The following is a 27,499-nucleotide window of genomic DNA, read 5'->3' as shown; positions in this document are numbered from 1 at the left end:
TTAAACTCTCCATACTGATGTGCAGGTTTCTATGACTCTGTGGTCCGTGGGCTCAGCTGGAAAGAGCAAAATGGTAACAGTGTCGCAGGGAGGAGGGTTCTATAGTTGTCAGAACTGGGCTTTACTAGGCTGTCTGTCAGCTTGGGCAGTATTAGTGATTTGAATCATTTGCTTCTCAGCTCTTTACATCTTAGCAAGAAGGCCTGGTTGACATTTTCGGGAGGAGCCTCCTTGGACAGGAAGGAGTCATCCTAATTCCTTCCCCTACTCACTGGACAGACAAAGACCAGGAGCCTGGGCCAGTGGCAGATGAATGCAGAGAGTTGTGGGCTTGACTTCTGAGTGATTCTAGTGGGACAGGACACCCATTAGCTCCTGTCAGACATGCTGCCAGTGGTCAGGAGGGGAAATAGAGTGTGGAATTCAGCACTGGGACCATAGATCCAGTTTCCCTGGCCAGGCATCCTTGCATGCTAAAGATGGGACATCTGTTTGCATGGGTTTATTGCTTTTATGTCTCTGCAAATAAAGCCAAAAATCATAGTTTACATGTAATTACGGATTGTTTTTGAATGCCGCATTTAAAAAAAGAAAAAAAAAGAATGAATGTTTTTTTTATCAATAATTATTCATAAATTGATTACCTGCTGGGCAGGCCCAAACTTAACTTTCACGAGGCTTCGCTGCCAGATTACTAGGGTAATTGATCTATAATTAATGAGCATATTCTAGTGATGAATTTATCTCACACATCTTTTCAGTCCTGTTCCAGATTATATCAAATCAACTGTAGAAACTGTGATGAAAATTCACCAGACAGAGGGAGATGGAGACATATTAGCATTTCTCACTGGCCAGGTAATTCCATCGGACCTTTTCTCTGTGGTGAGCAGACACGTTAAGGCAGCACCAAAATTTATACAGAGGGCTGTTACTTTACTTACCCACTGATTTCATGTTTTATTGTATTTTGGTGGTTACTTGATTGCATAAAAAATTGTTTGATGTCATTCATCTATTAACTCAATTGCCAGAGAGTCATTAGTTCCTGCCTGTTCTGTCTGCAGAGGGTTAAATGTATTTTAAATTTATTAGCCAATTCCAGAGTAAATTAGAGAGTTCAGTGGGCCGTTGTGATACCAGAATTGAATCCTGCATGAGGTACATTTCGTGCATGCTTGTTGTCGCTGCAGCCCCTTTTCCCAGTGATACCTTTGCAGCTCATCCTGGAGGGGACAAGTAGGCACATCACTGGAGAAACAACTGAACAAGCCCGAATGCTCACGCAGGGTTGTAGCTCTGTTCAGAGCTACCTTCTAGTTGTAATCATTTCCACTGTCAAACGTTTTCCATGGTTCAGTGATCTTTTCTAGGGAAAGCTTATAGTGATTTTGTATGCCACAACTTGTCCATATGTATGCCACGCTGTTTGCCACAGAGCATAAAAAAAAAAACTCAGTGAAAGTCATAGTTTTGGTGTATCAGGAATTCTTCTATTGACCGCAGATAGTGTAGATTTCAGTGATTAACCTGACAGTTGCAAATTTTCACCCCCGTCGGCACCATTGTTCGGTAGCATTTGATTAAATACCACCCCAGCGTGGAACGTGATGGCTCCGACAGTCATGAATCTGACCACATTTGAAATCCTCATCCCAACTTTCATTTTCTTGCAGTATGATAAAATGACATGCTTCAAATTGATCTCATTTTCTTTGGTTCCTGGTTCGATGATTTTAGGAAGAGGTAGAAACTGTTGTGTCTATGCTGATAGAGCAGGCTCGAGCACTGGGTCGGACCGGGATGAAGAGGCACCTCCGGGTTCTCCCCATGTATGCGGGACTGCCTTCCTTTGAGCAAATGAAAGTGTTTGAAAGGGTGTCACGCACTGTCAGAAAGGTGAGTCTAACCCGAGGACCAAGGACTATAATCACGTTGGTGCTCCTTTGCTATCCACTAGAAAGATTTATTTTATTTTATTAAAAAAAATTTTTTTTATGGAAGTAGAGTTGATGTACAATGTTGTGCCAGTCTCTGCTGTACAGCAAGGTGACTCAGCCACACACATACATACATTCTTTTCCATTATGGTTTATCCCAGGAGACTGGACATAGTTCCCTGTGCTATGCATTAGAACCTTGTTGTTTATCCATTCTAAATGTAATAGTTTGTATCTACCAACCCAAAACTCCCAGTCCATCCCTCTCCCTCCCCCCACCCCCTTGGCAACCACAAGTCTGATCTCTATATCTATGAGTCTGTTTCTGTTTCCTAGATAAGTTCATTTGTGCCATATTTTAGATTCCACATATAAGTGATATCATACGGTATTTGTCTTTCTCTTTCTGACTGACTTCACTTAGTATGATAATCTCAAGTTGCATCCATGTTGCTGCAAATGGCATTATTTTACTCTTTTTTTATGGCCGAGTAGTATTCCATTGTATATATGTACCACATCCTCTTTATCCATTCATCTGTCGATGGACATTCAGGTTGTTTCCATGTTTTGGCTGTTGTGAACAGTGCTGCTGTGAACGTAGGGGTGCATGTATCTTTTTGAATTACAGTTTTGTCCGGGTATATGGAAAGATTTATTTTAAATTGAAGTAAAACTTGCTAAATAGGAAGGTCTCTTTAAGAACTTAAAGTCCATGTTTCTGTGCAGGAGATCTAAAAGTGCACAATAAATAATGTGTTGCAAAGATTTCTAAACCTGCCCCACAGAAGGACTTTAAAGGACTGTCTCGGTGGATCGTGCTCTGTCAAGAACACTAGATTAGTTCCTACAAAATGGTTTCTAAACCATTTGTTTGAAGCATCAGTTTGCCTATAGAGCCAAGTTTGAGTCAGTTAATTCAAGGTGTGGCTTAAACATCCTTGGCCTTGAAATTGGGGTGGGGAAGGGCGTGGTGAGAAGCATCGGTTTAAAGGAGCCAACAGGCAGCCAGTCTGCTTCCTGTTCATCGCCTCCCTGGGCCTTGCTCTGTTTTCCCTTCCGTCAGATGAGGAAGGTACAGAACTGGCCCGAAGTCAGCTTAGAGTAGCTGTTTATCAGCAGGTGGCAGAGAACACAGCAGGTGAGGGACGACAGGTCTGAGGATCCCCTCCCAACTTCAGGCCACTTGCAAGAGGGCACCCTGCCTCCTGGCCACTGGGACGGAGCAGCTCAAGTCTGTCCGGTCAAACGTGACCCGCAGCCAACTAGTCAGGAGGCCTGGGTTACCGTGTGCCCTGGGATGAGTTACTCAACCCTGAGGCCCAGTTTTCTCAGCTGTAAAGCATGAATAACAGTAACTTTTAGATAGATGGTTTCATATCCTGACTCTAGTACATAAAAACGGTAGGAAGATTTTTTATAAAATGATTGATGTAAAAGTGCCCGAAAAAAGTTCTAAGTGCTATCTGTACGTCTCCTGCTGCTTCACACCTTCCGGGGGCAGCGCCCAGTGCCCTTAGAATAAAATGCAAACCCCTCACGTGGCCCAGAGACTGTGCATGATCTGGTCCCCGCCTCCCGCCGAAGCTCGTCTTGTGTTTATTTACTCTGGTCTCTGGCTGCATGGGCTGTTTCTGCTTCCTCTGCCTGGATCCCTGTAGGGCTGGCTGCTGCTTAGTACTCAGGTCTCAGCCCCAAATCATCTTTTAGAGAGGCTTTCCCTGGCCATCTAACCTGAAGTAGCACACTCCATTATTATAATATTATAATATGTGATGTATACATTGAATGCTACATAATATTAGAGTATTACCCTGTTGCATTTTCTTCCCAGTCACTCTCTTGTTTATGTTCATTATTTCTGTACCCAAACACTCATACTGGAATGTAGACTCTTGTCCATCATACATTCCTGGCAGCTTGAAGAGTGCCTGGCAACGTGCAGACCCTCAGAAAGCAGTTAGAATGTGAGTGAGCAAATGACCAGACATGTACAAGGTGGTGATTTACTTAAGTTGTACAAAAGGTAAAAACTAACATTTGTTGAATGTCACTCTGGGCCAAGTACTCCAGGTACCAGGCTGTAATCACTTCATGTATATTTCACATTCAATCCCCTTAAGAGCCCCGGGAGAGGGTAAATATTATTATGGAGACAAGGAAACATGCTCAGGAGGTTAAGTAATTTGTTCAAGGTCCCACACTTAGGGAGAATTCAAACCCAGGGCGCCCTGACCCTAAAACTCATCATGCTCTATCCAGGATACCAAACTGCCTCTCACAGGTTCTGCACTGTCAGAAATATCTTAAAATCTTTTAGGATTTTGATTAGTTTATTCTGAGTGAAAAGAACCAAATAACTTTTATCCTTACTCTCCTTCCTGTGGGGAGCCTAGGTGATAGTGGCCACCAATGTAGCAGAAACCTCCATCACAATCAGTGGGATTGTGTATGTGATTGACTGTGGCTTTGTGAAACTCCGAGCCTACAACCCCAGGACAGCTATTGAGTGCTTGGTGGTGGTCCCAGTGTCCCAGGCATCAGCCAGCCAGCGAGCAGGACGTGGTGGCCGCAGCCGCTCAGGAAAATGTTACCGCCTTTATACAGGTAAGTTTGGCTTTTTTTTTTAAAAGGGTTTTGACTTTCTAATACTCAGCCTGGGCATCAGAGAATATTACAGATATCTACCGTAATAGGCAGAACTTAATATAAGATCCAGACTTCCCTCACAAGGCCTTCGGTAATCTGGCCTCCGCCACCTTCCTCACTCCAAATGTGGCACTTCTTTGCTACTGCTCCCTGCTGGCCAAAGCTGGACCACGAATCACCGGTTATTTGACATCTCCTTTCTAACCTAATGTCTGTGCCTCAGCCTCTCTGTAGCCATGTGACATGTAACTTGGGCCCTGCGGCTCAGGTCCTGTCTTTCTTACCTTTCCCTTAGCTTTGTGTGCCATTTTCTGGTTCTGGGATCCTTGAATCCTGTGGGTCCTCGCATTGGGTTCCATCTTTTTTTTTTAATGTTTATTTATTTTCCTATTAGTCATCCATTTTATACACATTAGTGTATACATGTCAGTCCCAATCTCCCAATTCATCGCCCCCCGCCGCTGGGTTCCATCTTTACCTCTGGTTCAGAGCATCTTTGCAGAGCTAAACTGACAGGATCTCTCCTGAGACTCATTGATAGAAAGCAATTAGTTGGTCAACTCCTGCTCTGTGCCATGCACCATGCTAGGCTCTGAGGGAGCAAAATGAAATGACAATAAAGACTGTCCCAGCTCTTAAGGAGCTTTCTCTCCAACTAGATGACAGCCTTACCTACAGAAAATGATGTCCCCAGAGCTGCTCTTTCCTTCTTTGTACTTCTCTTTTGTGGGCGATGGTATCAAGGTTTCTCTCAATTGTCCAGACTTAATTTTCAAATCATTTTTCATTCCCTCCTCTGTCTAATATCCGTCTGCCATCATGTACCAGATCCGGGGGGGTTTACCACTTATCTCTTCTTTGCTTTCTGGTTACTGTCGTCCTTGTTCAGTCCTTGACATCATTTATTCTTTTAGCAAATGTTTACAGAGCACCTGCTCTGTGCCATGCATGGAGACAAGGCTTGGAAATCTAGGGCCAGGTGAGACATGGTCTGTGGCCACATGGCTGACAGCTTGGTGGTGGAGACAGGCTCATGAGCAGATCAGCATATTATGGTGTGATAGGGTCACCTTAATGGAGTGAGCCTTGGAAGCAGAGAGCAGGGAGTTATCCTGTTGGAGAGGGCTCCACAGTCGGTAATTGAGCCCAATCTTATTGGCAGCCCATTAGTAAATCCAGGTGAAGGGATAGCAGTGGAGATTAGATTCCAGCACACCAGGCAGAGGGAGTGGAATGTACCAGTGCTTGGAGGGGAGGAAGCGGGTAAGGAGGAGTCATGGGAGGGAGGGGGAAGGCAGAGCCTGAAACCAGAGAGGTGAGGGTCTTCTACTGAAGGTGCTAAGAAGGAATGACAGAAGTGCAAAGAGGAGAACCAGGGCTAAAAGACGAACTGAAATACGGGGAGGACGAAGTTTTAAGAAAACAAACAAACAAACAAACAAAAAATTTATTAAGGTGAAATTTACATAACACGAAATTAACCATTTTAACTTGAACAGTTCAGTGACATTTATTACGGTTCACAGTGTGCAACCACCACCTTTATCTGGTTTCAAAACATTTTCGTCACTCCAAAGTAAAACTCCTAACCCATTAAGCAGTTTTTCCTCCATTTCTCCCTGCCCCCAGCCGCTGACAACCAACAACCAACAGTCTTTGTTCTGTCTTTCTGGATTGACAGTCAGCCCTTCGTATCTGCAGATTCAACCAACTACAGATTGAAAATATTTGGGAAGAAAATCCCAGAAAGTTCCAGAAAGCAAAACTTGAATTTGCCCGCACACCAGCAACTGTTTACATAGCGTTTACATTGTATTAGGTACTATAAGTCATCTAGAGATGATTTAAAGTATTCAGGAGGATGTGTGTAGGTTATATGCAAATACCGTGCCATTTTATATAAGGGACTTGAGCATCCTCAGATTTTGGTGTCTGCAGTGGGGGAGAGGGGTGTCCTGGAACCAATCTCCTGTGGATACCAAGGGAAGACTGTATCTGTTTTGGATATTTCATATAAATTAAATCATATAATATGATGTTTTGCATCTGGTTTCTTTCATTCAGCGTAATGTTTTCCAGGTTCACTTACATTGTATTAGTACTTCATTCCTTTTTGTGGCTGAATAATATTCTATTGTATGGATGTACCACAATTTGTTTATTCATTAGTTGATGGTGTTTACACCTTCTGGCTATTGTGGATAGTGCTGCTATGAACAAGCATGTACGTGTACTTGTTTGAGTACCTGTTTTTAATTCCTTTGGGTATACACCTAGGAGTGAGTGGAATTGCAGGGTCATATGGTAATTCTTTGTTTAACTTGAGGAACTCAAGTTACTTTTAAAGAGGAAATGGCCAGCATCGTCTCATGCTCCAAAGAAATCAAACAGTAGACTGTGGACTAAAGATTGGCAAGTGGATTTGGTTAAAAGGTCACTGGAGTCCTTAGCATGAGCAGTTTTAGTGGAGGTGAGGTTGAGGAGAGGCCATGTAATGGGCTACGTTAGATCCAGCCTCTAGGCTTTCTCCGCTAGCCTGCTTCCAGAAAACGCAGCTCTGAGCAGGGTGCTACCTGCTCAGACCCTTAACAGTTTCCCAGGGCCTTACGGGACTATTTCTAGCTTGTCTTCTCCTGTTGTCCACCAGCACCCTCCCTACACTGCATCCCTGCTGAGCTGCACTCTTCTTGGACATACCTTCTGTTTTCCCACATCCACCTCTCAAACCTTTGATACCTTTTCATGGGCTGTTTCCTCTGCCCAACAGATCCTCCTTATCCTTGAAGTCCTCTCTCACGTGTCAGTGCCCTCAAATGCCTTCTCCCACCATCTGTCCTTCCTTCTTCCCTCTGCCTCCATTTCTCTTTGGGAGGACCCCTCACTGGGACCTAGCCTGTTCCTCATCTTGGTCCCAGGCCCCTTTGAATCACTGAGACTTCTCAAGAGCCATTGGCCTACAGCTCCTGCAGCTCTTGGCCCAATGCCTTGTGTACTTGAGGTCTCAGTAGAGTTTAATTGAGCGTCATTGAACTCTTAGGAAACACCTACATCCTGTGAGCGTCTTCTCAGCAGGATCGTCCTCTTATCTGATAACTTTGTTTCTGCCTTGGTCAGCAGTGTGCTTGGCAAATGTGGTTATCCTACCAAAAGGCTATCCCCCAAACACTCTTGAAACCTGAAGGGAATATCCCATTTGGAACTTCCTGCTGTTGCCTGTTACCCAGAACCTTCCAAGTAGACCCAAGCATCTGGCAAGTTGTATCAGTCAGTTCACAGAGTATTTATTGTCTGTTTTCTCAAATTAAAGCTTTCTGAAGTCCTTCAGTGGTAGTGCTATTTCTTCACGACACCTTTTGTTTTGTTCTGATTTTTCTCTAGTTAACTAAAGACTTATGATCTGAATGGAAGTTGAGCCACCTTTGTGTGAAAGAGGGTGTGCACAGTTAAAGTGTTGACTGATGTGGGAGGATTTTGTATGTAATCCTCCTCTATATGATCCTTAAGCTTTCTGAATATACACAAAAAGGATTTAATCTCTTCCTACCTGTTTTTTCCCCACCCTTTTTATCTAGCTTTTATAAAAAGGCTTCCCAGAATCCCTTTCCTCCCTCTCCCCTCTCCTGCCCCTCCCATCTTGGCACCTCTGAACCTAGTGGTGCTTTTTCCTGTTTGAGGACACCTTTTGTTCCTGATGGCACATGTAAGCATTCATTAATCTGTTTGGGCCAGCATCAGATTCTGGGAGTGACGTGTGTGCCTGGCTCAATTTAGAAAGTTAGATTTGGACAAATTTTGCTCTTTATAAGGATTGGTCATTTGTTTTATATTTTGGAGATACTTTGGTTATGTTCTGGTTATATTTGGTGATTTATCTTGAAATTGTTCTTTGCTTTTATGTGTAGTTCTGGCCTGCTTGACTTACTCCATCCCAAGCAGAGGGAATGGGAATTGGCCACCCATAGTGATTCAGCAAATACTTGTTGCTTTGATTTAATGTTTTGCTAACAAGAAGCACATTTTATTTTATTTTTATTAATTAATTAATTTATTTATTTTTGGCTGCATTGGGTCTTCGTTGCTGTGTGCGGGCCTTCTCTAGTTGTGGCGAGCGGGGGCTACTCTTCGTTGCGCGGGCTTCTCATTGCGGTGCGCGGGCTTCTCATTGCGGTGGCTTATCTTGTTGCGGAGCACAGGCTCTAGGCACGCCAGCTTCCGTAGTTGTGGCATGCGGGCTCAGTAGTTGTGGCTCGTGGGCTGTAGAGCGCAGGCTCAGTAGTTGTGGTGCATGGGCTTAGTTGCTCCGCGGCATGTGGGATCTTCCCAGACCAGGGCTCGAACCCGTGTCCCCTGCATAGGCAGGCGGATTCTTAACCACTGCGCCACCAGGGAAGTCCAAGAAGCACATTTTAAAAAGCATTCTAAAGTAAAAGGAGAAACTTTTATAAAGATAATATTGTTCAAATGTATTTATCTAAGGTATTTAAAAAATAGAAGGATCTTTCCTAAATAGGAAACAACTTTATATCACAATATCATATGCATCTGAGCCTAGACTCCTAGAGCCTCTCATTAAAGTTAGAGAAGGAGAACTGTTCTTTGGCATAATGATTGCATTTGATTGTGACATTTGATCCCAAACAGTTCTGATTTCTTATCCTCAGAGGAAGCCTTTGACCAGCTGCCTCAATCCACCGTTCCTGAGATGCAGCGGAGCAATCTGGCCCCCGTCATCCTGCAGCTGAAGGCGCTGGGGATCGACAACATCCTCAGGTTCCACTTCATGTCGGTAAGTCCTGCCTTCTGTCCGTCTGGGAGGCCAGAGTGCTCCCAGGGGAGTGTCAGGACATTGATACAGAGCATGCTGCCTTTCTGGGTTTTTTCACTTAGCTTGTGTGTTGTGTGCAGGGTTCAGGGGAATACAGCCAGACAAGGCTGACACAATTCTGTTCTTGTCTGTTGGGGGAGAGAGACAAGTAAGTGGGTAATGACAGTGCCTGTGCCCAGTGCTCTGAGAGACAAAGGAAAGGCCCGCAGCCCACTTAGTCATGTCTGAGGCGAGACCTGAAACCCAAGTGGGATCTCAGCAGGTCGGGAGAGGTGGAGTTATCCAGGGCAGGAGTGTGTGTGTAGGCCTAGGTGCCCAAGTGTCATGACTGGGGGAGCCAAGAGGGCTCTGATAGAGCTGCAGGGAAAGTCCTTATGGCTGATTGCATTTCTGATTATTTCCCAAGGTCAGTTTCCAGGAGTGGGATTATTGGGTCAAAGGGCCATGGTCATTTCATAGATCCTTGATACAAGGCCGAATTCCTTTACAGGCATAAACTCCAGCAGTGCATGAATGCCTGACTCACTATACCCCTATCATGCCCTGTTATTTTCTTTTAGAGTTTTGCTAATTTGATTTGGTGGGGGGGAAGGAGGAAAAATATTATCTGTATCTATCTTTTTTGATTTCTCATAAGATTAAAAAAAAATTATTGGCCACTTTATATTTCTTCTGAAATATAAGAAGAAATCTACATAATCTTATCTAACAGATAAGCCATTTATCTGTTAGAATTAGTGTTTATTAGTGATTAAGAGTCCGTTAACTATTGAACACATTAACCTTTGTCTATAGTATTTCTTGCAAACAGTTCTTCTGATTGTATTGTATTTTATTGTTTGTTTATTTGTTTATGTGCAGCCATTCTAAGCAAAGATAGTAATATCTTTCTATCTTTACCTCTGTGATTTCTTCTGTTATTCTTGTGCCTTTGAAGCATTTCCCCACATCTAGGTCAGTTAATAAATATTCACTCATGTTTTCTTCTTGAATTTTTATGATTTGAAAGCTTGCATTTTTAACTCCTTATTATATCCCAACTCTGTTGGTATATGATGTGTAACAAGGCTAGATTCCTGGATGCTAAGTCCCTAATGTAGCATGTCATGATAAACTGGGCAAATGAAAGAAGAAAATGTAACAATATCATCTGCTCTCCCAAAGAAAACATACTTATTTCTCATAAGTATGGAGAAAATATACGCTTTGAATGTTGGTATATAGTACAAGAAATTATACAGAAAAGTGAACAGTATATGCAAATCAAAAGCTCATGAAAAGCTCCACGTCTCAGATTAAAGGAAAACATAAGGGCAAAAAGGACAGATCAGTGTCTCAAAAACTATAGAGTTTTCAGACGTCCTTGTGAATACATCGAATACCCGCTAAAGGAAAGGGAACAGCACAAATAGTAACTAACGTTAGAACATGTTTGGCTTCTCTAGGAGAGATAAATGCAAATTGAAATAGCTGTACCACTGTACATTAATTGAATGATCAAACATAAAGAAAAATGATAAAATCCAAAGCTGACACAGTTTGGGGAAAGTGGTTTTATATTCTGTTTCAGTCCTCATGGAGGACTTTCTGACATTATTTTATGAGCTGTAGAAATGCCTGGTATTTCTTCTCAGGGAATTTTCTCCTGAAAAAAATAATTCAAAAGAAACAAAGAACTTACATGTAGGATAATGTTTATAGTATCATTTTATATTAAATTAAAAATATAATAATGAAAATTATAAACTTTCAGACAACTGAAAAATGAGGAAAATACATATAAGTTCATCTTCATATATTCCCTTCTGGTTATTTCCTCCTGAAATTGTGTTTTTTCACAGTTGAAATCACAGGATGCATATAATTTTGTATATTTAGCAGTGATGATTACAGTAGCAAAGAACTAAAAGAACTCAGTTGCCCAGTGGTAAGAAAGTTGCTTATTTCAGTGTATGACCTTGTCAGAATAGTATGCTGTTGTCCCAGGGTATTTTCTGTGAAGTGTCCGTGGGTACAAGAAACAGAGGGAACAGAAAAGCAGGCAGTGAGAAAAACAAGCTAAAATTATACACACACAGTCCTTCCAACTACATTGAAACAGCGTTTGCATATGATCCTGAATCAGATGAAGCCATAGAGAAATACTAGTAAATGTGTGTTGAGGTGAAAATACTCCGGATGTGATTGGAGAAGGGGGCGGGTAAAGGTGTGGGTTTTTTTAATTGATGATGAATTCTAAGAGCAGAATTCATCGGGCTTGGTGATTGACTGGAAACAGGGCCAAAGATTGAAAGGAGTCGAAGAGACTCCTGTCTCTTCAGAGATTGAAAGGAGTCGAAGAGACTCCTGTCCGTTTTGTTCTGTAATTATTCAGAACCACATTCAGTGCTTGAGCTATCCATTATTCATGTAATCTCAGTGTAATAAAAGATCCCAGAGGGGTTAAGCTCCTCCATTTAGGTGCTCTGTGTATGTTGCCTCTTTGTAAAGTAGGATGTCGTGGGCGCTGAGGAAAGGCTAGTGAATCAGTTACATGATTTAGTCAACAGTGACTTGTTGAATCCCCAGTGTATAGTTAATCAGGTCTAGTTCCTACCCTCATCTGTGTGTGCGTGCAGTCAGCGCAACTTTGAGAAGTACAGCTTTGTTCCTTGGCAGTCAGTGGGTGGGGTAGAGTGGAAAGAATGAGACCTGAATTCAGTCTCTGGCTTTGCCACCAACTGCCTCTAGGATCTTGTTCAAATGTCTTTTACTTTTTGTTATTCACTCTCCTCATCTGTAAAATTGAACTAAAACAGCGTGATACTTAAAATACATTTGTTGTGAATGCATTTAAGAAAAAAAAACTGCGCAGTTTGTGAAAGGACTATAATTTTATTATGTGGCTGATAGATGAAATAATTTAGAAGATGATAGTAATGATGCTTGGTACTTAGTAGATGCTCAGTAAAGGTGCGTGGAAGGAAAGAACATAGTAAGGATCCGGAGACTCAGACTGAAGGTCACAATATCAGCTTTGCTTAGCTTCAGATTTCTAGCATTCTCTTTTATTTTCAGGAATTCAAATTTAACCTATGTCAGTTACCCCTATAGGCAGGGCCTGGGGCAGGGCTGTGGGTGATGCAAAGATGAATCATCCACCAATACTGCAGTGTCACGGGGCTTCTTAGAAGGCTGAGACACGAAGTAAAAACTAGAAATGTTTGATGAGAGTTTAGGGAAAGCAAAGAGGTAGTTCAAGGTAAGAACCCATCGCTTCTGATGGAGGGGAGCATGAGGGAAAGCTTCAAAGGAAATGTTTAGTCAAGCTGAGATAAAAGACCAAGTAGTACTAAGGGTGCTGAGAGGGAGAGGAAGGACATTTCAAGAGTAGAAGCGTGGAGGTTGGGAAGTCTGGGGCATGTTAGAGAGAAGAGTGGATTGACCAGGAAAGTCACATTATTATGGCTGTTACCTGATGAAGTTAACTTAGGAGGGTTTTTATGTTTTTTACAGCCCCCTCCAGCACAGTCGATGGTTCAGGCGTTGGAGTTACTCTATGCTCTGGGAGGTATGCCCGTCTCTTATTCTGTGTTTTCTTATCTGTTTATTAATATGTGATATTAGTTAGGTTGTATTCACTCTAGGGCTCTTAGTATCTTCAAGGCTGGGATTGATTCTCCCCATATGTATGATCCTCTTAGTGACACGTAAGCTCATCCAAAGAAGAAGGTGGGACTGTGATTAATGAGGTCCAGTCATGACAATGAATTTATAAAGCCTGTCAGTACATCAGAAGCTATTAATAACCATCGCCACAGCTACACTTCCAAGAGACATCTGGAAGATTCTCTACCAGTATTTCACATGTTACCTCTCTGGGCCTTTTTCTGTGTCCCTCGACCCCATTCTGAAATCTGGCTCTGTGTTCTCTCCCTAACTCCCCTTCCTTCCACTCCTGGAGTTCCCTGTGGAGAATTGGGTAGAATACCAGGCTGTGGTATTGTTTGGGCAAGGAAACAGCATGTTATGGAGGAACTTCTATTCTTTTGTTTGAAAATGCGGTATTTACCTTAAGATAGAGAAAACTGTGGCCTGAATTTACCTCTTCAGGAAGTTTGTGTCTTTTCTGTGAATGTTGCCTCAGGTGAATGTTATATCCAGTTCAGTATTAAATTTCAGTGGAGGTTTTGTTCTTTGAGATTCTTTCTCTTTTCTTTTTTTGGTTCTCAACGTCTTTATTGAGGTGTAATTCATATGCTGTATAATTTACCCATTTAAAATGTACAGTTCAGTGCTTTTTAGTATATTTACAGGGTTGTGCAACCATCACTACAAGTTTAGAACATTTAGAACATTTTCATCACCCAAAAAAGAAAACCTGAACCCAATAGCCCTCCCTCCCCATTCCCTCTCCCCCATCCCAGCCTAAGCAACCGCTAATATACTTCCTGTCTCTATAGATTTGCCTATTCTGGACATTTTATATAAATGGAATCAAATAGTATGTGGTCTTTTGTGATTGGCTTTTTTCATTCAGCATGATGTTTTCAAGATTTATCTATGTTGTAGCAGTATTGATACTTCATTTCTTTTTATTGCTGAATAATATTCCATTGTATCGATATACCACTTATTATTCTTATCCATTTATCAGTTGATGAACATTTGGATTGTTTCCCCTTTTTGACTAATATAAATAATGCTGCTGTAAGTGTCCACATACAAGTTTTTGGTGGACCTTCTACCAGCAGTGTGTGAGGGTTCCAGTTTCTCCACATAATGACGGGTTGCCAATGCTTGTTATTTATCTGTTTTATGTACTGTAGCCACCGTGGTGGGTATAAAGTGGTGTCTCGCCATTTTGGTTTGTATTTCCCTAATGACTGATGACGCTGGGCTCTTTTTCGTATGCTTATTGGCTATTTGTATATCTTTTTTGGAGAAATGTCTATTCAGATCCTTTGTTCATTTTTACTTGGGGTGTTGTCTTTTTATTATCGAGTTGGAGGAGTTCTTTATATATACCGGATACACGTTTCTCATCAGATCTGTGATTGTAAATATTCCTCCCATTCTGTGGGTTGGCTTTTCACTTTCTTGATGGTATTGTTGGTAATACAAAAGTCTTAAGTTTTTATGTGGTTCAGTTTATGTATTTTTTCTTTCATTGCTTGTGCTTTTGGTGTCTTACCTAAGAAATCATTTCCTAATCCTTGGGCATGAAGATCTCTCCTAGGTTTTCTTTGAAGAGTTTTTATAGTTTTAGTTCTTACATTTAGTAGATCTGTGATCCATTTTGAGTTAATTTTTTTGTATAGGGTGAGGTAGGGGTCCATCTTCATTATATTTATGATACCTTCCTGTGAAGGAATAGCCAATTATTGATTAAAAAAATCTTCAATGATTTAAAAGGCCTTTAGGGTCTACATCACATCAGCCCTGAGTGAGCATATGCCAGAAAAGGTTTCCATCCTCTGTTCTCAAGCATGTGATAGGAACTTGAAAGCAAAGGCTCCTGGGATAATCTGAAATGTGTATGAGAGAATATCCCCTATTTAGAAGTTTTTCATTTGGACTGATTTTCCTCCAAACAGAATGAAATTTAAAATATTTTAAATGTCTTCACTGCTGTAACTAAGCTGGAAGAGGTAGAGGGAAACACCCAACTTAAATTTATTTATAAGCTGAATTATCACCTTCAAAGAGATGATTATATGGGAACAGAAGAGAAATGACCTTTTCTGTCTTGCCCTGAGGTCTGCAGCAGGTGTTTTAATGCTCCATCTTGGGACTAGTCTAAACCGTAGTAAAACGAGAGTCTCTATCTTGGGAATCCACTACCTGAAAATTGGCTATTGGTAAAGAGGCAAGGAGGGATGTGAGGAATTGAAGGAGTCAGCCCAGTTCAGCAAACAGCCCAGGAGGCAATTGGGTAAACAGCTCTGGTGTTGGCACCAAAGAGAGAGCCGGGCGTGTGTTTAGACTCATAGTCATCAGCTTTGTAATTGCTCACAGATTTCTGAGAGGCCTGGGACATCTGTGGCCTCTCAGAAATTGGCCATGGAAAAAGGTCCAGAGGTGATGCAGAGAGAAGAGCAGGAGAGGTGGCAGAGAAGCAGGGGAGTGGGGGATCATGGAAGCTGGTGAAGAGTGTTTCCAGGGAGCTGTGGTCAGCAGAGTCAAAGGCTGCTGGGGACCCTACGGAAAGTGCCCTTTGTGTTTGGCACTGTCTGGTTGTCGGTCCCTTGGAAAGAGCAGTCTCTGGGGAGGGTGGGAGCAGGAGGAGGCTGTGAGGCTATCTCCTTATAATTAAGTCCTCGCATGGAGGCCATCGGAAGTATCAGTTTTTCAGAATTGAGCATTCAAGAGCACTGAGGAAACCTTTTCTTCTTTTATTGTAACAGCACTCTGGGTCAGGTTGAGGTCGGATACCTTTGTTTAGCATACATCATCTTTTATTCTCCCAACAACTGTACATCTTCCAGCACCATGGTACATGCCTTCTGCTTTTTGTTGCTGTTCTTACGGCAGGGCTGGACAAAGACTGTCGCCTAACTGAGCCGCTTGGCATGAGAATAGCAGAGTTTCCTTTGAATCCCATGTTTGCAAAAATGCTGCTTGAATCAGGTAGGTGGAGACCAACAGTCCTCATTGATTTTATTTTGTCTGGGAGTTGTTTCCCAAATTCTGTGCACCCTGGGGAAGAGAGCACAATACATTTTGAGCAGTGAAGGAGCTTTCATCTAAGGTTTGGGGCATGAGGCTAACTTGTGATTCAAGGTCAGTCGTCATTAATTCAGTAAACACTTTTGTTTGTTTCCTGTGGGTCTAGTACTGACACCTGATTTTTTTTTTTAACAGGGATTTTAAAAAATTTGTGGTATAACATACAGAACATAAAATTTACCATGTTAATCATTTTTGAGTGTACAGTTCTGTAGCATTAAGTACATTCACGTTGTTGTTCAACCACCACCACCATCTGTCTCTGGAACTTCTGCATTTTTTTTCAAACTGGAGCTCTGTACCCATTGAGCACTAACTCCCCATTCTGTCCTCCCCCAGCTCCTGCAGCCACCATTCTGCCTTCTGTCTCTATGAAATTTGACTGTTCTAGGAACCTCATAGAAGGAGAATCATACAATATTTGTCCTTTTGTGACTGACTTTTTCACTTGGTATAATAATGTCTTCAAGGTTCATTTACGCTGTAGCATGCGTCAGCATTTCTTTTTAAAGGCTGAATAATATTCCATTGTATGGATAGACCATTGCTCTGTTGGTGGACACCCAGGGAGCCGCCACCTTTTGACTAGTGTGAATAATGCTGCTGTGAACGTGGGTGTGCAAGTATGTGTTTGAGTCCCTGCTTTCACTTCTTCGAGGTGTACACTTAGAGTGGAATCGCTGGATCATCTGATAATTCTATGGTTAATTTTTGGAGGAATCACCGCACCGTCTTCCACAGTGGCTGCACCATGTTGTATTCCCACCACCAAGGCACAAGGGTCCCAGCTTCTCTGACACCTTCAGATTTTTGTGAGAATATGAGTTAAGGGATAAAAGTGTATAACCTGGAGATCTTCTAATACTTAGAAATCAAAATCATCTAGAGCAGGGGTCCCCAGCCCCCGGGCCGCGGACTGGTACCCGTCTGAGGCCATTAGGAACCGGGCCGCACAGGAGGAGGTGAGCGGCGGGCGAGCGAGCGAAGCTTCGTCTGCCGCTGCCCATCGCTCGCGTTCCCACCTGAGCCATCCCATCCCCCTCCCCGGTCCGTGGAAAATTGTCTTCCATGAAACTTGTCCCTGGTGCCAAAAAGGTTGGGGACCGCTGCTCTAGAGACTGTGGTTTGTCACACGCTTCCCTGTGCTCCCCACCCCCCAGTAACCTAGAGAAGGGAAATACTCATTGTTTCTTGCTTTTGTCTAACTTTATATTCACTGGCAATAGACGAAGCTGTATGTCAGACTAAGCGTGGTGAAAGTTAGCTGTAATTGTGTTTTGGAGTAACCAGGCTTACACTGAGAAACAGGATTCTAAGCCTGGGGCTGGGGAAGTAGGTCACTCACGAGGCCAGAAGCTGTGGGGAGCATGCGGTGCCATTCGGCTCTCTGTCTGATGCCCTGGGGGGCTGATTGCCGCAGACTCTGTGTCCAGGTGGCAGCAGCTGCAGCCCACAGCGTGCTTCCCTGGTCTAGTGATGCCTCGGGCTTGCCGGGTGAAATGAGCCCTGCCGAGAGGGAGGCCGCCTCGTAGAAGGGTCCAGGAGCCGAGGGACAGCACGAGGGACACAGCCCCCGTATGCCCTGCCCCCTCTCCCTCTCAGGCTTTGTGCCAGGATTCTAGGTGTCCACATTGAGTAGGGAGCAGGTGTGGAGCTGACCTGCCCTAGTGATGGGGCCAAGCTGGCCCCCACTGAGCCTCACGGCAGAGTCCCTCGGTGTGGCCACCGCGGAGTGGGGTCCCTCCAGGCCTCCTTCCATCTGGACCATGTATAGGATATCCCATTTGGCAGGGTGAAGTGTTTATATGTTACAAGCTTTAAAAATCAAGCTACGTGTAAATAGATGATCTTAGTTTACAATGTGCTGTAAGGAAAATGTCAGGAAACGTCTTTTACTTCTCACTGACACATTGTATGTTTGAAATCAAAGATGCTTTTTGGTTTATAGGAAATTTCGGCTGTTCTCAGGAAATTCTAAGCATTGCCGCCATGATGCAGATCCAGAATGTCTTTGTGGTCCCCTCAAACCAGAAGTCTCAGGCTGTAAGTCTGACTGTTCATATGAGTCTCGCTCACTTTGGGCTTTCTTCTGTTAAAACTGCCCAGGAACTGCTGGTGACAGAGCAGCTTATGTTTTGAGGGTTAACTGTGTGCCTGACCTTGTGCCAAACATTTTACGTGCGTCATGTCATTTTATCTTCACCGTGGACCTGGGAGGGAGGTACTACTATCATCAGTTTTAGAGACGGAGGCACAGAGAAGTTAGGTAACTTATGCATGGTTGCACAGCCAGAATTGATGGAGTTGCCTTTCACAGTCCAAAGCCCCAAATCTTAACCATTGTCCTACTGACTTCCTAAGGGAAGTTTTTTTTTTTTTTTTAAAGGCTGCTCTGAGAGCAACCTTGGTGGGCACGTTAGTGATATAAGGAGTCAGTGCGGGGGCACAGCAGGCTGGGCAAGTCAAGCTGCTGACAGGGCCCTCCCAAAGGCCCAGGCATCTGTGGCAACTAGAAGGGTGAACGCTGGAAAGACTGTGAAGGAGAAATTACACTATTGAAGAGCACCGGGGAAGTGAGGCATCCTGATGGAGGGAGGCCCAAGATGAGCTCAGAGCCGGTTCCTGCTGGAAGAGTCGAGAAGCAGAAGCAGAGGGCTGAATGTAGCAGGGAAGAGAGAAACTTCCTTATGGACCGTTACCATCTTCCCTGACAGTTGCATAGCTGCAGGTTACGAAGTTTTCGTGCCTGGATGGTTCTGTTGTTTGTTTGCTCTTCTGTTAGCCTTTTTAACAATCCTACTTCAGGACAGGCAAATTCATTTTCAAGACGAGGACAGTGAAGTTCTAAGCACTGTGTCTAAAATTGCAACATACACCCCTCCCGTCTCCATCCCCTGCCCCTGCTTTATTTCTCTCCTCTAGCTGTTCTTACCACCTACCATACTATATATTTTGCTTATTTATCCTGTTTGTTGTTTTTCTCCCACCACTGTTGTATTCACTGTTATATCCCAAATGCATAGAACAGTGCCTGGCCTATAGTAGGTGCTCAGGAAATATCTGTTATTGAATAAATGGAAGGAAGGAAGGAAGGTGAATTATGTGTTACTTGATACAGGGAGCAAATTCTGAAGACAATAAGTGTATTTGTGTACTTGTATATATATTGGATACGCCGTTCCTTGAACCCATGGGAGCAGATGGCATTGCCCAGGATCTCACAGAAAGAAAAAGTTAGGGTTTGAAAGGATTGCACAGCTAGTGGTGGCTTAGGAATATAGAGTGTCTTCCATGCTCCAGACAGCCGGCCCCTTGCCCTTCTGGAGCTTACCTTCTTTCTATCAGGGGCTGGGAGGAGTTCTTCTGAAAGAGAAGATATTGACTGGATAGAGGAGGAGAGGGACAAGAGCACTAATATTTATCGGACACCTGTGCCGGGTACTTTATGGTGGATTATCTTAATCCCATAGCAGTCTTGATACACAAGTTTAATATTCCAATTTTCTAGATAAGGAAATTCAGGCTGAGAAAGGTTAAGTGACCAATCTGAGGTCTTTCAGGAAACGGCAGAGTCAGGATGGGTGCAGACCAGGTCTTTCTGACTCTACAAGCCATGAGCTATTCATCGTGTAATGTTGCCTCCAGGACAAGAGGCTCAGAAGAGTCAGCTTCTAAACGTCGCGTTTATTCTCTCCAGATTCGAGTGCACCGAAAATTCGCTGTGGAGGAGGGTGATCATCTTACCACGCTCAATGTGTATGAAGCGTTCATCAAGGTAAGCACAGCTGCCGCTCAGAAGGCCCCCTCCACGCACCCGGCCACTGGAAGTGATCTAGGGCCGGGGATTCCGGAAGTGTAGTTTATAAAAGAAGGGCCAGCAGGCCTCTATTTTCCTATTAGATTATTGCCAGAACTTCTAATCCGTGGTGGTTTCTTGCTTCCCCTGCATAGCGATGTGGCCCCCAGCAGTGGGTCAGAGGCTCGGCCTTCCTTGGCTCACGCTTTCCTCACTCCGTCTCACACCCACCCCATGTTCCTGGACAACACTGTCTGACATTTGAATAGGAAGTTCTGATGTATTTTCTGCAAATGAATGAGGCTGAGAGTAACTTGTGGTCTTGAATCTTCAAAGCTGTTTACGTGAGTTTGAGATTTCACACAGCCACCACTCCTCCGGCTGCCAGACAAGCTGTGAGAAGACATTTAGTCGGGGATCCACATATACTTACATACCCTACCCAGATTTAGCCATGGTGATGGTAATTTTTGTTGTTCTTAATAGTCTGTAAAACTAGGAGCAAATAATACAGCTTAAAGTCCTCACTAAAAATAGCTGAAAAGAGAGATCTAATGATGATGAAAACAATGAGAAAAGAAAACAATATATAAACTTCTTATATAAAGGAAAGGATGTTAAGGGGGAAATGAGACATTTCAGATATTCAGTATCTTGTCTTTACTTCTTAAATAATTTCTTTTAGAAGGGGAGAAATACTAAGTTTTTGTTTTCCCAGAGATTTGAAGTGAGATTATTGATGAACATTAATGAACAGTTTTAAGAAAACCGAATCTCTTATTGAGATTATTAATTGTGGATTAAGTCGCTTAAAATTCGCTTGTGCAAAAACAGTGCACCATTTCCAGCGTCCTCTACCAGTAGAGAGTGGGGCCAGGGCTACAGTGCCTTACTCTGTAGTTGCCTTCTGGGAAAGTGCTCTTTGAATTATATTTTCTTACGTAAAAACACCTTCCTCCCTGGCGTATAATTTCAGAGCTACATTCCCACAGCAATAATTTAGGATATAGTGATCATACTTCAGAATATAGAACAAAACTAAGTACTGTTGATAGAAAAATCATACTTTGGGGATTAAATAATAGTAATTTGCAAATTATTTCTAAATTAGCAAGTGTCGTATTACTTGCCTGTTGTCAAAGTGATAAATTCAAGCCTGCCAGAGAGGGAACGTTGATTTGCAAAGAACTGCAGGGAAGGGGTTCTGTCTGATAGTTGGCCACTCCCGTGGGTATTTAAGATTGAAAACAGTTCTGCTTGTCACTAAGTTCTCACTTGCCCTTTAGCACAGAGAGTGAGATCAGAGAGCAGTCAGATGGTGAGCAGGGTGGTCAACGTCTGTTTAGAGAGATGGGGCAAACAAGGGCCCGTTACGATCTGAAGATCTTGTCCCATTGAGCAAGCAAACGGGGGCAGAGAGATGAATGACCTCCGCCACGTAGCCTCAGTTGAGAACTTTCCTGTGCTCTTCTCACTCTCCTTCTATCTGGGTTGTCCTGTAGCACAATAAGAACTCCCAGTGGTGTCAGGAGCATTTCCTGAATTACAAGGGTCTCGTCAGAGCCGTGACAGTGAGGGAGCAATTGAAAAAGCTTCTCGTCAAGTTTCAAGTGCCCAAGAAATCCAGTGAAGGTAAGAATACACTGCCACCACCAGTGACGCCCCTTTCTCTGCTCTGTGTAGTTGCATTCTTGGAGTTCTTAGGCTGGGCTGGTGCGAGGCAGCACAGTGTACTCTGGACCCACACCGCGTTCATGTTTTGAATTGCCTGTGTTGGTGAAAAGCTGTATGTGAAAGTAGCATATTTCCCCCCAAAGAGGTCCATTTTTATTTCTGAGGGCTGTTCTTGGGAAAAAATTTCACAAGCCCTGACAACACTTAAGAATCATAAACATTCACATCATTGTACATTACGTGGTTAATTCTCCCATGTAGGCTTTGTAAGAAAAATGACTTTTAAGTGGACAACATTTATGGCCATTTCACATAAACTGCATTTTATTTTCAGTTACAGGTATGACTAAAGCAAGTGCCGTGTGTTTAGCCTAGGCAGGCACTGGGGTGAGATGGAAGTGTTGTGTAAGACACAGTTTCTGGCCTCCGGTAGTGACAGTGACTACTGAGGACACACTAGGTTACACCATGGCAGGGGTTCTACTTAATATTCTCTACTTAATCTCCTACTCTGAGGTGTGGGTGATGTTATCCTTATTTTACAGAGGAGTTGTTAGGTCCCAGGGAGAAGTTAACTTAAGTTCAGGACAGCACAGCTGGTAACCAGCGAAGCCAGGTCTGTGTGGCTCAGGCTTCTGAGGGGGAGATGTGTCTGCTCAGCCATTCAGCGGTTGTCTTTCGAGCACCTCCGGGGTGCCAGGCCCCCAGCTACGCTCTCAGCACCACTAGCGCTCACTAACATTTCTGAAGCGCCTGTAATAGGCCTGGCGGTGTTGCGAGTGTTTCCATACGTGAATTCATTTAGTGCTGACAGCACTCCAGTGAAACACGCGCTGCTGTTATCCCCGTTCTACAGATGAGAAAAGTGGGCTCAGGCGACGAGTGACTTGCTGCACGAAGGTCCCACGCAGTGAGTGTACAGTGGAATCAGAACTCAGGCAGTTTTATTCCAGAGCTTTATTTTGCCTTTATATTAAGAGCAACTAATTACATGATGACGAAGACATGGTTCTTACTCTCAGGAAACAGTGCAGTGAAGGGAGAGATTCCTACAGAGACCCACTACTGCAGTATGAGATGATCAGTTGTCTTAGAAGCTACAGGAGTAGACGTTTGAGCGATCGTGGCGGACAGCAATGGGGGCTCTAGTAGGAATGCAGGGAAGAAGGAATCCAGCTTGGGGCTCTGGCCTGGGAGCCTTCACAGCGGGCCGTGAGTGGTGGCGGAAGTCCAGTTGAGCTTACTGGTTGAATTAGAAACCAGTGGCACAGGGCTTGCTAGGCAGGGAGGACTGTGGAGACACGTGCTGGGAGAGAGGAGCATATAAGATGCCCAGAAAGTACTGATGGATGACCAAGCTCACAAGAGAGGGAAGAGTTGAAACCTGGGTGACTGGGTAACGTTGGTGTCATCAATAGAAACAGGAAGCTCACAGGGGCAACTAACTGGGGAGAAGCTGGTCAAGCACCTGTCGCCCAGCAGAGAGAGGACAACGTGCGTCTGCATCTTTGTTTCTTAACCTGCTTTTCATTGTCAACCTGAAACAGCAGAAGTGTGTCTTGGGGGGCTCTGAGGAGCTCCAGTTCTTTATGTCTCAGTGCAGAAAGAATTCAGTGAGAGGCAAAGTGATAGATAAGAAGTGATTTATTAGAATAGGACGCTTGTGAGGCTTACAAGCAGGCGGGCGAGAGGGTGCCACGCCGAGAACTTAGTGGGCTACAGTTTTATAATCAAAGGAAAAGCGGGGAGGGGGAGGAGACCACCTTCTTCCTCATTCTTGAGTAGACGTCAAGCTTCCATCATCAGCTCCTCCTCCACGTCAGGCGGGGGAGTTTTCTTGTCCCTACGTGGTGGAACTGGGACTGTCATGGCACAGTGGAAATGAGCAAAAAGGTGGTAACGTATACTAAAATAGGGTAAATCATCTCAGGTTTCAGTATAATGTCACCTGTCCTTACATTTTTGCTTTTAGTGTGCGCAGAGAAGCATGTCCTGAGAATCACTAACGTACTGAGCTCACTGGGCAGGATGTGGGTCTCATTCCACCATTGTTTTATTGTTTCGGGGCATGTCTCATGCTTCTGTTGCACGGTTTTGTTGCTAAGCAAGCCGGCTTGGTTTTGTGGTTAAGCAAACCTGCTTTCTTGAGTGATCATTAACTTACAGGGGTCTCCCATACTTTTTCTCTACTTACAATCCCCTAGTAGGATTAACTATTTAATCACCTCCTTTGTCCCTTTACTCTGTCCCTATCGAACCCCTCAGCCAGGAGAAAAGTTACATTGAATTTCAACTCTTCCTAACGAGAGAAATTAAATACTAAGGAATAAGATTTTGTAAGGTAGGGTTGAGCTCTGGAGGGCCACAATCATTGTAAGATCTAAGATTCCCTACTACCCTGCCCTCAAGAGCCCATTTTTACCCCTTGGAAGTGATATCGTCCTGATAACAATGCACGTTCTACATAGAAATTTATTTTGGGCAATTGGAGAGAAGGGACTGAATCTAGGATCAAATTGTGGTTAGAAATGTAGGTTTGAGATTTATCAGTTCTGTGCTGAAGAACAATAGAGAAAATCATGGAAATTCAATAAATTACATGCAAATTTAAAACTTCTAGATGTTAAAGAAAGCAAACAGTGAAAAATATTTCCAGCAGATATGAGATAAAAAATTAAAAACTTTATGACAGAATGAGTTTATTTAACATATTTTTTAATAATGTTTTAGCTTTTTTTTTTTTTTTTGGCCGTGCTGCTTGGCTTGCGGGATCTTAGTTCCCCGACCAGGGATCGAACCTGCACCCTCGGCAGTGAAAGCACAGAGTCCTAACCACTGGACCGCCAGGGAATTCCCTGTTTAACATATTAAGAAAAAAAAAACCCCCACTAGTTTCCAAGTTGATAAATGGGCAAAGGAATGGAATGGAAAATTCACAAAAGAAGAAATATAGACAGTAATCAAATAAATGTGCAATAAAAGAAGGGGTACCTTTTTGCTAGAACGTTGCTGGTAAGAATGCAGTGAAACGGACATTCTCATACATTGTTGATGGCTTTGTAAATTATACCACCTTTTGGGAACTTATTTACCAACATACTATATTTTATTGGATCCAAGACACCATCATTTGTAAGACACACCATTATTTTATGTATTATTAAGAAAGAAAAAAATGCTGCCGATTATAATACAATTGCTGTCCTGATTTCAGTGAGTTAAAGTGTAAAAAAGAGTGGGTCTTAGAATTGATGCAATATATATCATAAGCCATAGAGATGACATTATCATTTTGCACAACAATTTGGATATATCCTGTGGAAATCATCTAATAAATGGGCAGGCTTTATCCTTGGAAGATGTTTACTATAGCAACACAGCCACCAATTAAAATGAGATGTTTGAAAATTTTGAAGAATTACAAACTGTAGCTATAATCACAGAAATAATATTGTAGTGTTAGTGTCCCAGGTTGTGTCTTATGGAAGGAGCATCATTCCTGCAAAATGCTCTCCTAAAAAGGAGTTCCGAGGTCACTGGCCAGCCTGTGGAGCGCTCTGTAGGTTCTGGTGCTCAGCCTTGGTCTTGTCGTCTGTGGCCCGGGGAGGGGTTGGGGGCCCCAGGTTAAGGGAACAGTCCAGCGTATTTCCCTCAGCAGCCATTGTGGGAGGGTGGGGACCTCCATAGATGGTGCCAGGGCAGGTGTCCAGCACTGGGAAGCGTGGGGCTGGGACCCGTTCAGGAGATGGTTGCGAGGTGGCTCGAAGCAGCCTGGGGTGGGCCTCACGGCACAGGCCTGAGCGCACAGAGCATAGGGCAGAAGAAATCTCATCCATCACTCTGTTTGCTACCTTGTGTAGGTGATCCAGATCCGGTTCTGAGGTGCATTGTTTCTGGATTTTTTGCAAATGCCGCGAGGTTTCATTCTACTGGAGCTTATAGGTAACATGATACTTTGTGAAGTCATTTGTGAAGTCACTTAAGTCATTGAAATCTTAAAAATAATCCAAACCCCACAGCAAGGTGACATGCAGGGAAAGTAGAGAAATTAAATCATTTTTCTTTATTTGTATCATGCCTCTTTCTGAAGATGCATTGAGGTTAGCTGTATAGCTTTAAGTGACATGTCTTAACTTTATGGAAATGATTCTCAAATACTCAGCCCATCTACATGTTGTAGGAGGATGACAGTTACAAGTCTGGAAGCTGGTAATATTTCCATTCTAATCAGAGAATAATAGGACCAGAGGGAACCATTAAAGATGATCTTTCCTAGAGAAGTTACTTTTGCCCTTGGGCAGTTCCTAATGTTTTTAGAGATCTGCAGAACTGCAGCTACCCAGATAGATAGTGGCCACATTTCAATGTTGGCAAGTGTTTCTTCATGTGCTGGCCACCCCTTGCACTGCTACAGACTTCAGCCTGTCTCTTCCAGTTCCATTTTCTAGGCATAGAAAAATCACTGAGCATTGATGCCCTCCGATAACCTCTAGTATATTCAAATGTGGTAAAAGCTAACACATAGTTTAGGCCTCTTTTCTCTAACTGAATCATTCCAGTTCTTGGAATTGTTATTTTTAGTCTGTCTTTTCTGAGCTCGTTTTAGTCCCATAACTTCACTGTAGCCGGTTTAAAGCACGGTGATCATGACGATCTCTTCTTTAATAAGGGAGCAGTCAAAAGGCTTTCTCCCAGCTTGTCTTTGGATTTCCTCCATATATTGTCATTAGCTTTTTCCCCTCAGAACGTGTGACGGGCCTGTGATCCTGCAGTCACCATGATGTCCCGTCCCGGACACTGGGCTTTGTTAATGAGCCCAGAGTTGCATTGGGCTTCTTTGTTTTTTTTGGCAGCCAGGTCTCCTCCATCTAGTATCCTAGTAGCTGACTGTTTGATCCTCAGTTTAGCACTTTACATTTTTCTCTAGTGTGTTCTGTTTGTTACTCCAGGCCAAGTAGTCTAGCCTATCATATCATGATTCTGTTGCCCATTGTACGAGCTCCCCTCCCAGCAATGGGTTGTCCCTGTTTGAGGCAGCTCTGGAGAGGCCTGTGATCTTCTCCAGTGAGTGCCGTTATTTTGTTGTCATTTGATTGCCCCGCTCTCCTCAAGAGTATTAATTAGCAATTTCTACGAGCATTTACAGAATTCTTTCGCCAGTGTCCTCAACAAAAATACAGGCTACATAATAGGCTTCGCGGTGGTTGGTCCCTTTGAGACAAAATTCAGTGGCAGTCATCTGATAGGACAGCCAGGACCCCAGGCGCTGGCTTTATTTCAGCGCCAGAGATGAGCTGGGTCATGGCCTTGAGGCACTTGCCTGACACATAGGTCCCGGGCACCCGCAGAAGCGCTCTGTAGTTATGGTTTCGGCAGCAGCATCCTAATCCGTTACGGTTCTCTTGTGAGCTCATCTTACCGATAGTTGTGTGCGTGGTAAATATTTTTTGAGTTAAATCGAATCAAGTCTGAGTTGGAATTTGAAATATTATCTCAGAGAAGTGGATAGTCCAATATTGAGCTTTCTTTTTTTCTCCTATTATAATCTCCCCCATTAGACAATCTTTACTATTTATCTTTACTGTTTAACCTTGTTTAACAGAAAAGTTTATAGACGTAATCGTATATATTATTTCTGTCCTCAAGGAAATTTTTGAAAGAGAACCTACAGAAGATAAACATAAACATAGGCAGAGCAATGTATTTCTCGGTTATTTTTTTGAATGTCCATGTGTTGCTTTTCTTCTCCCTTTTTTGCGTGATTTATTCTTGATTTCTAGAGTGACAGCGGGGGAGGGATCATAAAGGGCACAAGAGAAGATGGAGAGAATAGTTTTGTATGTGTGAAGTACAACCTGCATGCATTTTTGATGACGTTAAACGCGTCTGTGGGAAGGTCTTGCTGTA

At 43.3% G+C, this 27,499-nt stretch overlaps 1 protein-coding gene and 1 long non-coding RNA gene across 3 annotated transcripts in view; one reads left to right on the top strand and one right to left on the bottom strand.

Annotated features, from left to right (window-relative positions):
- Window positions 1–25,442, bottom strand: part of LOC309645411 — a 377,709-nt gene extending 352,267 nt beyond the window's left edge. Inside the window, exon 1 of the long non-coding RNA XR_014254879.1 lies at window positions 22,592–25,442. This is a non-coding gene — a long non-coding RNA (uncharacterized lncRNA). The remainder of the gene's footprint in view (window positions 1–22,591) is intronic.
- Window positions 1–27,499, top strand: part of DHX35 (DEAH-box helicase 35) — a 73,444-nt gene that overhangs the window by 39,342 nt on the left and 6,603 nt on the right. The window contains exons 10-19 of one of the 2 annotated variants that reach the window (XM_082430173.1): window positions 762–858; window positions 1,741–1,899; window positions 4,337–4,547; window positions 9,251–9,375; window positions 12,910–12,964; window positions 15,928–16,023; window positions 18,071–18,165; window positions 19,820–19,897; window positions 21,421–21,550; window positions 25,453–25,534. In XM_082430173.1, coding sequence (XP_082286299.1) covers window positions 762–858; window positions 1,741–1,899; window positions 4,337–4,547; window positions 9,251–9,375; window positions 12,910–12,964; window positions 15,928–16,023; window positions 18,071–18,165; window positions 19,820–19,897; window positions 21,421–21,550; window positions 25,453–25,534 — 1,128 coding nt within the window. The remainder of the gene's footprint in view (window positions 1–761; window positions 859–1,740; window positions 1,900–4,336; window positions 4,548–9,250; window positions 9,376–12,909; window positions 12,965–15,927; window positions 16,024–18,070; window positions 18,166–19,819; window positions 19,898–21,420; window positions 21,551–25,452; window positions 25,535–27,499) is intronic. The other variant, XM_082430174.1, reaches the window with a different exon arrangement.

Source organism: Balaenoptera physalus (genome assembly GCF_965194825.1).
Source record: "Balaenoptera physalus genome assembly, chromosome: 16".
Taxonomy (NCBI): domain Eukaryota; kingdom Metazoa; phylum Chordata; class Mammalia; order Artiodactyla; family Balaenopteridae; genus Balaenoptera; species Balaenoptera physalus.
Note: the sequence above shows the minus strand (reverse complement) of the source record. Positions and strands in the feature narration are given on the sequence as shown.